The 10928-nt window shown below is 40.3% G+C and overlaps 1 protein-coding gene across 1 annotated transcript; it reads right to left on the minus strand.

The window, feature by feature from the left end:
• Nucleotides 1-924: 924 nt before the first annotated feature.
• Nucleotides 925-4989, minus strand: smtnl1 (smoothelin-like 1). The gene is made up of 5 exons (XM_079352880.1): nucleotides 4695-4989; nucleotides 2548-3146; nucleotides 2353-2467; nucleotides 2090-2241; nucleotides 925-1651 (listed from the first exon to the last, which is right to left on the minus strand). Exons 1-5 carry the CDS (start codon nucleotides 4773-4775, stop codon nucleotides 1312-1314), a joined length of 1287 nt encoding a protein of 428 aa, XP_079209006.1. The 5' UTR covers nucleotides 4776-4989; the 3' UTR covers nucleotides 925-1311.
• Between the last annotated feature and the right edge of the window lie 5939 nt (nucleotides 4990-10928).

Raw genomic sequence — 10928 nt, forward strand, 5'->3', positions numbered from 1 at the left:
GCGAAAACTCATCCAGCTTTCAAAAATCTGCGGTAACTTCGAGTGGCTATAGTGATATAGGCTACATCACGTACATAGTTCAACTTTTTTTAGTCAGTCCGTGATAGGCTGTTGCAGTGTAAATTCCCATCACACACAATCACACCATTGTTTCTTTATATTTTTGATGGTTTACTGATAAAGAATGCAACAAAAATGCAACATAATTTGCATCTATGATCATATATTATGTTTTTTTTAAAAAAAGAAAAGATCTGTGTCTCAAGTGGGGGGGCACAAGCGTTTATGCGGGCGGGCCCGGCCCCCTATAGCCCGCCGATAGCGACAGGTGTGCCCTGAGGGTCAACTGTCTTAATATTTTACCTGCTGTGAAAATGTCTTTCACAAATCAGAAAGAGTATACTTCATACTTGTTTTGATTGGACTGAAGTCACATCTGTACAAACGTGACTCTCCTCTGCTGTACTGTCTCTTGCGTATGTTTCTGTCCATGCTGTCAGAAACAGACCCCATGCATGAGGGTGACATGAGGACCTCATGTCCTCCAGTCAGTGATGGTTTGGGGAGGCATATCATTGGAGGGTCGCACAGGCCTCCATGTCATAGCCAATATACCCTAACTAAACTCAATCCAATGGGACAATATGAATCTGTGCATCTGACGATGACAAGTACTGATGCTCTGATTCATTCACCAACTCATCAGGAACATGCCCAGATACTGTTTGGGGTGCATGTAGGCACACACGTTGGATCAGCCTTTTTAATTATCTATCTTTTCAGTGCAACCCCTTTCTTTTAGGCCTTAGATCGTCTTGTAAACCACAAAACAAATGTTTTTTTTGTTCTGAAGGACTCAACAAAAAAATAGATGCCTGTTTTTTGCCCCAAAAAATCATTTTATTTATTTAGGGGGCTACAAAATACAATTCTACTTTTGAAAATAAAATTCATCTTATTCTTATTATTCATCTTTGCTAATCATAAACAAAAAGGTGTTCTTGCACAAAAAACGTTCCGTTACGAATAGATCATTTAATGACCTTTTCCTTTAAATAACGCAAATAAATGAGAACAGCACAATTATGCTTCATATGTTTCACAATTTAACAGTATATGAAAAACGCAGTAAACTTTCAAACCTATCACTTAAACAATATGTTGTCAACTTCTGATTCAATCTAATGCCCTTCTTTATTTGGACTGAAGTCAGTCCAACACCATACTAAGACTTTCTAATTTTAACGATCAGCATTGGTTTTTTCAGTCGTCATTTGTTCTTTCAGTGTTTTATTTGCAGTAGGACTCTGCTTACATTTCTACAGCTTCACTCTCCGTCTTAATATCCTCCTCTACAGTCCCCTCTACCTCAGTAACCTCCCTTTGTGTCTCCTCCTGGCTCTCCGTTATCCCATTCTCAGCAGACTCTCCCTCTTCCTTCTCTGGTGACTCGGCTCCAGCTGCATCTTCTTCTTTCTCATCTTCAACCCCATCTTTGCTTTCCTTTTCTTTGTCCTTCCTCTCTTTCTCTATTTTGGAGAGGCTGTGACAGAGAGACTGGACATATGTGAACACACACATGGGGTCTGGGTTGTTTCCCATCATAATCATGTCTTCCACTTCCAACAGAGGGCAGCAGTCAGCCAGGGACCTGCCACAGAGGTAATGGGGGACAGGGAAAAGATCCATCGTGAGACTATGCAGTTATACTACCTATAAAAGTCTGAGTGAGAGGAAGCCCTGACCTTCTTACTGGTCTGTTTTTATGTTCACTTAACGTGCAAAGCAAGAATCATCAAGCAAATGCTTAGTCAAATCCATGCAGCAGCCTTTTTTTAGTATAACTACATTTATTCTAATATACTAAAAACTCCAGAGTGTCCTTAGCACAGCATACAATCACTTTTATTTGTCATGGTTTTTCTTTGCTGCTATGACAAAAACCATGAATTGCATTGGTATATGTGTATGATACAAGTAATTTAGTTTTACAGTGTCCTTCTTAATTGCGTTTCCCCCCATTGGGATAATAAAGATCTTAACTTGGTTAAGGAAAAATATGAAAGAGAAATATTTGAATCCTTCATACTCAGCAGTTTGGAAAGCCAAGGTGAAGTTTTTCTTCCTCTCTTTCGGGTTCAGGGAGCTGAAGTCAAAAGTATCAGGAAAGAAACGATGGATCAGAGCACAGAATGCAAGTCCATCACACCAGGATGACGAGAAGTTTTCTATGTTGACACCCTGAAAGGCCAAAGGACAGGAGATGTTAAGGGAAAGAAATTACCAAGTAAAGCGCAGACAAATAAAGGGCATTATTTTAATGCAAGTTCTCTTTGTTGATTGTGTAATCACCTCATAATTGCGAGTCTTGTTACGACACCACTGAAGCATTTTCTGTTTGATTGAAGCTCCTGTAGCGCCAGCTGTTGATGACCTCTGGATTTTAAAGTTGCGGGGTATTGGTGTCCTAAAATGTCACAACATTACAGTTTTTTAAGCAGAACCTTTATCAGACCTTATTTATCCTGCTGGGTAACACACACTTACTCTGGAGCACCCTGTTGGAACTTGGCAATAAGGTCGTTTTTAGCGGCTGCTCTTATAGAGCGTGCAGATTGTCTTGGTCTTGAGAGAGAAGAGGGAGGACAACTTTTTCTTTTTGGCTTTCCTTGTTTTTCGATCTCAATATGTCCTTTGTCTTTTGTTTCCACATCCTTGATTTGTTTTTTCTTCTCTTCTTCTTTTGCAGCTTTTTCATCCACATCTTTTTCTGCCTTTTCCTCTGTTTGACTCTTCTTTTCTTCTTTGTTTTTGTCCTTCATCGCCTCTCCATCTCTCCCAGTCTTAGAACCTGTCATCTCTTCCACCTGTTTATCTTCATTGTCTTCTTTATTCTCCCCCCCTCTGTCTTTGTCTGTACTAGTTGCTTCAAGAGCCTTTATGTCTGTATCTTGTCCAGCCTCTTCATTGTCACCTTCAACCTGCTGTGACACAATTATCTGGGGCTTGTCTGTATCACCAGCCTCCTCTTCTTTTTTATCTGTTTCTAAGTCCTTATCAACCATTCCCCCCTGACTTTCCTCTTTCTCTTCTGCTGCAAGCTCTCTCCCTGGGTCTTTGCCAATCTCCAGCTCTGAATCATCTGTCTAGAGGACAAGCATATACATTTGTTTATTTATGCAAACATGTCACAAAGTACAGTTTGTCTGCTTCTACATTTTTATTTTTACACAATTAGAGAACAATTTCTTACACTTTTACATCTACTGACCAATATGTCCATATGCATCTTTGCCTTTTTCTTCATTTCAAACTGCACTTCTATTAACAATTTTAACCATATTACCTTTTCATTATGAAATGGAAATTCTACCATTAGGTAACATGATAACTGCTTAACCAGTCCAACAATGGCAGCTGAGCCACTTCATGTACAAGTGTTCAAGTACAAAATGTGTTCAGAGTTTTTACCTTTTTCCACCTTTTTTCTCCATGTGACTAAATGTATCTTATAAACCAATGTTTTTATTGTGTTGGGCCAATATTTATACAGGAATGTGCCGTTATTTATATTTGTCAAATGATGGTTCTTCCATGTTTACGTTTTTCTTCTTGGTTGAAGTTCTTGGCTTATGGGAGCGTAACATACATTTTTTCAGTTTTCAATGCCCAATCTGAGGTTACGTAATTTATATACAGTATATTTTCAATGACTTTATTTAATTTTGTGAAAAACATAGGGAGAGATCACATCTCCACCAGACGTGATCAGAGTTTTGCACTTAATATGTATGTATTTTGGCATAAGAAGCATTGAATGATGTATCTAACATTTGTCAGCAGTCTTCTGTGATTCATTTAGAGATAATTTCTTTTTGTAAAACAACATTATGTAAGATGTTCTAAAATTAGCACCCACTCTGAAGATGACATGGTCCCTGGAAGTAATGAGGGGAGTGTAATGTGATAACTCTAGCTCTCTGGGATTTGTGAAGTATGTCAATCATTTGAGTGTTGTGAAGAGGTCGAGCTTCAGATGGAAGATTTGCCTCATTTATTTTTTAATTTTTTAATATAGCATTATATCCTAATCTAAATAATAGCCAATTTCATTCCTAACAAATGCTCTTTAATAATTTGTGTAAAAAAGAAGTCTCTGCATTGAAATATAATTTTACATTTTTTTTATTTTTCGGAGAGAAAAATTGTTATCATAAGATTAGAGAAGATGAGATAATATTTTATTGATACCCGGGGGGAAATTTGTTCTACTCAAACCTCATATTTGTCCTTAAATCAAATATTTCAGATCTCATGTAGACACATTTAACACAGTGTCCTTTATTTTAAAGAATAATCTATCCATAATAAAAAAATACTTTATATTTCTTGTAAATTGTCCGTGTCAGATCAGGTCAGGACAGCTGTGACTCATCAGGGGGAATAGGAAACTCACTGACTGTGTGCGTTTGTATGCGTGCATGAGCACAGCTTTTGTCTGTCTCTGTATGTTACGTTCTTCAGCCAACAGCAAAACAGGTGTAGCACAGCCTCTCCTTCCATGCCACCCAAATACAACACCTGCCATGGTTTGCAAATACACTCAATGCCACCTTGTAAAGATTGTAGAACCAGTTAGGATTATGTAATGAAATTTATTTTCTGTTTTAAAATATAAAGGTTATAACACAAACCTGATTGTTGTTATTGGTGTCAGTCTGACTGTTTATCTCTGTGGACTCAGATGGCTCCTGGCTTGACAATTCTCCATCCATGTTCTGAAATCTTTGTTAATCCTCTGGATCAATAGGAAAATCAGTCTTTTAGAGTAGATAATAATCCAGGATCCTTTAAACGTATCACTGTACCTTCCCTCTATAGTTTCCTCAGTCAAAAAGGAAACTATCTTCACGAGTCCTGCCTGTTGTCTTACTTTCGTCTTGCTTTTAACACTATGTTGTCTCTTGTCCGTGTCTTCCTGTCTGCCTGTCTGAGATGTGTGTTAGTTTGTGGATATCTGCCTTCACCCCTGTTCACCCAACACCCCCACCCTCTGCTTTGTGAGGATTCCTATGCTTCTTTATCTGACCTTTCTAACAACACATGCTCTTGAAATAGACTCACAGTGACATAGGCACAGTCCAACAAGTTAGACAGCTGCATCTGCTGTGGAAACCGTGGATACACAAACACACACATTATGTTTGCAGTCAATTAAATATGCTCGTACTTTAGCACACAATCAATCAAATCGAAACCTTTTAATCTTATAGGCAAGAGCTGGGTGAGAAAATATAGCATATGTATATGCTTATTCAACAGATGGTTGTAAAAATAAATATCTATCTTTATTCACAATCTGTCGAGCATTATCTCTTCCAACACCTCTCAACTTCTCCTTTTGGGAGCTATAAATATGTCAATACCTTGTTCCGTATCCGTCCCTTTCCCTCCTGCGCATGCCTGGTTACCAAACAACTGTTCTTCCATTTCTTTTTTAAAGGTTTGGAGATTCATAACAACCAACCTCTGAAAATTAAACTGGATTATTAGCCAACCATGCATTTTGTGTCACTGTGTGAATGTGTGTAGGTGTGTATGTCTGTGTTTGTACGTAAATATAAAATCATGATGCAATAACAAGATTGAGTTTATCATGATCAAGTGGTATGATACAGTATTTAGAAGTGCTGATCATAATCAAAATCAATCAATCAGCCAATTAACCAATCAAAAAGACACATAGCTTTCTTACTCAATGATCCACACCTACCTACCAACCCACCTATCTACCGACCTCCCTATTGACCTAAATGAAAAGCATTGGATTATTAAGCATAAGATTCTGGTTTCTGCATGGAGTTTAGAGTGCTTTACCCTTCTAATCTGAGTCAGATGCCCTACATCTTGCAACAATGTCAGAAATCTTGTAAAACAATTGTGCTTGATGACAAAAATACCTGATTGGAAAAGATTGAGCTGCAATAAAAACAAAGAATTGATGAAAAAAAAACTGTTTGTGGTGTAAAGGATCAATGAGGTGGTACTTTCTGATAGAATATATGACTTTTGTATCAAAGTTTATTTTAATATTACTTGAACCAGGTTGGAGAGCTTGATCCTGACATGATTAGAACAAAAAACATCCAGATCTGGAGTCCAACAAAACTACTGAAGAAGTAGTGCAACAGGCTCAAGATCAGAAGGTTGTGTCATCATGCCAAGGTCAAGCATTCAAAGCTCTCTGTGTCTAAAAGAAATGAATACTAATTACGAATACTAAATTGCATAGGATTGAGCTGACTTACGACGGACCTGATCGCATGACTGTGGATGCTAATAGATGTCAATCCATCCATTGATCTCACCTTTCATCCTCCCCCAACTCGTGAACAAGACCCCAAAATAATTAAACTCCTCCACCTGGGGCAAGGACTCCCCACCATCCCAAAGAAGGCAGGCCACCTTTTTCCGGTCGAGAACCATGACTTCAGATTTGGAGGTGCTGATCCTCATCCCAGCTGTCTCACACTCAGCAGCAAAATGACCCAGTGTGCGTTGGAGGCCCAGGTTTGATGAAGCCAACAGGACCACATCATCCGCAAAAAGACGAGATCCTGTAGTCCCCAAACCAGACACCTGGAAATTCTGTCCATAAAAGTTATGAACAGAAATGGTGACAAAGGGCAGCCCTGCCGGAGTCCAACACAGAACCGGACCAGGTCCAGAGTCAGGTCCGACATACTGCTGGCAATGCTAACCAGGCTCCTGCTCGGTCATACAGGGAACGGACCACCCTTAGCAAAGGGCCCCTCACCCCATACTCTTGGAGCACCCCCCACAGTACACCATAGGGGACACGGTCAAACACCTTCTCCGGATCCACAGCACATGTGGACTGGTTGGGTGAACTCCCATGAACCCTCAAGCACCAAATGGAGAGTGTACAGCTGGTCCAGTGTTATGCGGCCGGGACGGAAATGGCATTGTTCCTGTTGGATCTGAGATTTGACTAACAGATCCTCTCCAGTACCCTGGAATAGAGGTAGGGTGAGGAGTGTGGCATCTGTGAGAAGCTCTCCAAGAAGTGGGAGTTGAAGACCTCACTAACAAAGGGTTCAGTAAAAGACCCTCACAACACGTTTGCACATCTAACTAACCACCAGGTGGTGATCAGTTGACAGCTCAGTCCCCCAATGAGTTGAAGTCCCCCAATGGAAAAATGAAGTCCCCAATTGGAGTACTATCCAGCACCCCTACCAGAAACTCCAAGAAGGACAGGTACAGCGGACTACTTTTCTGTCCGTTGGCCCACTTTTTTCCCTTGTGTTAAACCACAAGGAAAAGAGAACAAAAGCTTATGTTTAACTAAGGGAAAGCAAAGGGATGACCCTGACGTGATTTGAACAAGCAACCTTCTGATCTGGAGTCAGACGCGCTACCGTTGCACCACAAGGTCTGAAATGTGCAAAAGAAGTATCCAATCATACACACAATATCGATCCTTTGGATGCATGTATAGTTTGATGTTTACGAGTTTCTTTTTGGCTGATTTAACTGAATGATTGACCCTGATACAAGATGATGACGCAACCTGATCCTGAGTGTGTTGCACCACAAGGACCAAAGATTGTAGAAGAAGTGAGCCATAAAGTTCCTCTGCTTGTAAGTATGTACATGTTTAATTGATTAGTGTTGGCTTTTGCTTAACTATCAAAGGGATGACCCTGACGTGATTTGAACACGCAACCTTCTGATCTGGAGTCAGACGCGCTACCGTTGCGCCACAAGGTCTGAAATGTGCAAAAGAAGTATCCAATCATACACACAATATCGATCCTTTGGATGCATGTACAGTTTGATGTCTATGAGTTTGTTTTTGGCTGACTAAACTGAATGATTGACCCTGATACAAGATGACGACACAACCTTCTGATCCTGAGTGTTTTGCACTACAAGGACCAAAGACGGCAGAAGAAGTGATCCATTAAACTCCTCTGCTTGTAAGTATGTACATGTTTAATTGGTTAGTGTTGGCTTTTGCTTAACTATCAAAGGGATGACCCTGACGTGATTTGAAGACGCAACCTTCTGATCTGGAGTCAGACGCGCTACCATTGTGCCACAAGGTCTGAAATGTGTATACGAAGATTCCAATCATACACACAATATCGATCCTTTGGATGCATGTTGTACAGTTTGATTTGGATTGGTTTCTTTTTGACTGATTTAACTGAATGATTGACCCTGATACAAGATTATGATCCAACCTGATCCTGAGTGTTTTGCACCACAAGGACCACAGACTGCCGAAGAAGTGATCCATAAACTTTCTCTGCTTCTAACTATGTACATGTTTAATTGATTAGTGTTGGCTTTTGCTAAACTCGGGGAAAGCAAAGGGATGACCCTGACGTGATTTGAACAGGCAACCTTCTGATCTGGAGTCAGATGCGCTACCGTTGCGCCACAAGGTCTGAAATATATAAAAGAAGTATCCAATCATACAAACAATATCGATCCTTTGGATGCATGTACAGTTTGATGTCTATGAGTTTCTTTTTGGCTGATTTAACTGAATGATTGACCCTGATACAAGATGACGACACAACCTTCTGATCCTGAGTGTTTTGCACTACAAGGACCAAAGACGGCAGAAGGAGTGATCCATAAAACTCCTCTGCTTGTAAGTATGTACATGTTTAATTGATTAGTGTTGGCTTTTGCTTAACTATCAAAGGGACGGCCTTAACGTGATTCGAACACGCAACCTTATGATCTGGAGCCAGACGCGCTACCATTGCGCCACAAGGTCTGAAATGTGTGAACGAAGTATCCAATCATACACACAATATCGATCCTTTGGATGCATGATGTACAGTTTGATTTGGATTGGTTTCTTTTTGACTGATTTAACTGAATGATTGACCCTGATACAAGATTATGATCCAACCTGATCCTGAGTGTGTTGCACTACAAGGACCAAAGATGGCAGAAGAAGTGATCCATAAAACTCCTCTGCTTGCAAGTATGTACATGTTTAATTGGTTAGTGTTGGCTTTTGCTTAACTATCAAAGGGATGACCTTGACGTGATTCAAACACACAACCTTCTGATCTGGAGCCAGACGCGCTACCATTGCGCCACAAGGTCTGAAATGTGTGAGTGAAGTATCCAATCATACACACAATATCGATCCTTTGGACGCATGTTGTACAGTTTGATTTGGATTGGTTACTTTTTGGCTAATTTAACTGAATGATTGACCCTGATACAAGATTATGATCCAACATGATCCTGAGTGTTTTGCACCACAAGGACCAAAGACTGCCAAAGAAGTGATCCATAAACTTTCTCTGCTTCTAAGTTTGTACATGTTTAATTGATTAGTGTTGGCTTTTGCTTAACTAGGGGAGAGCAAAGTGATGACCCTGACGTGATTTGAACACGCAACCTTCTGATCTGGAGTCAGACGCGCTACCGTTGTGCCACAAGGTCTGTAATATATAAAAGAAGTATTCAATCATACACACAATATAGATCCTTTGGATGCATGTACAGTCTGATTTGGATTGGTTTCTTTTTGGCTGATTTAACTGAATGATTGACCCTGATACAAGATGACGACACAACCTTCTGATCCTGAGTGTTTTGCACTACAAGGACCAAAGACGGCAGAAGAAGTGATCCATAAAACCCCTCTGCTTGTAAGTATGTACATGTTTAATTAGTTAGTGTTGGCTTTTGCTTAACTATCAAAGGGATGACCCTGACGTGATTTGAACACGCAACCTTCTGATCTGGAGTCAGACGTGCTACCGTTGCGCCACAAGGTCTGAAATGTGCAAAAGAAGTATCCAATCATACACACAATATCGATCCTTTGGATGCATGTTGTACAGTTTGATGTGGATTGGTTTCTTTTTGACTGATTTAACTGAATGATTGACCCTGATACAAGATTATGATCCAACCTGATCCTGAGTGTGTTGCACCACAAGGACCAAAGACTGCCGAAGAAGTGATCCATAAACTTTCTCTGCTTCTAACTATGTACATGTTTAATTGATTTGTGTTGGCTTTTGCTTAACTCGGGGAAAGCAAAGGGATGACCCTGACGTGATTTGAACACGCAACCTTCTGATCTGGAGTCAGACGCGCTACCGTTGCGCCACAAGGTCTGAAATGTGCAAAAGAAGTATCCAATCATACACACAATATCGACCGTTTGGACGCATGTACAGTTTGAAGTCTATGAGTTTCTTTTTGGCTGACTTAACTGAATGATTGACCCTGATACAAGATGACGACACAACCTTCCGATCCTGAGTGTTTTGCACTACAAGGAACAAAGACGGCAGAAGAAGTGATCCATAAACCTCCTCTGCTTGTAAGTATGTACATGTTTAATTGATTAGTGTTGGCTTTTGCTTAACTATCAAAGGGATGACCCTGACGTGATTTGAACACGCAACCTTCTGATCTGGAGTCAGACGCGCTACCGTTGCGCCACAAGGTCTGAAATGTGCGAAAGAAGTATCCAATCATACACACAATATCGATCCTTTGGATGCATGTTGTACAGTTTGATTTGGATTGGTTTCTTTTTGACTGATTTAACTGAATGATTGACCCTGATACAAGATTATGATCCAACCTGATCCTGAGTGTGTTGCACCACAAGGACCAAAGACTGCCGAAGAAGTGATCCATAAACTTTCTCTGCTTCTAACTATGTACATGTTTAATTGATTAGTGTTGGCTTTTGCTAAACTCGGGGCAAGCAAAGGGATGACCCTGACGTGATTTGAACACGCAACCTTCTGATCTGGAGTCAGACGCGCTACCGTTGCGCCACAAGGTCTGAAATGTGCAAAAGAAGTATCCAATCATACACACAATATCGATCCTTTGGATGCATGTACAGT

The sequence above is a fragment of the Symphodus melops genome (assembly GCF_947650265.1).
Source record: "Symphodus melops genome assembly, chromosome: 9".
NCBI classification, from domain to species: Eukaryota; Metazoa; Chordata; class Actinopteri; order Labriformes; family Labridae; genus Symphodus; species Symphodus melops.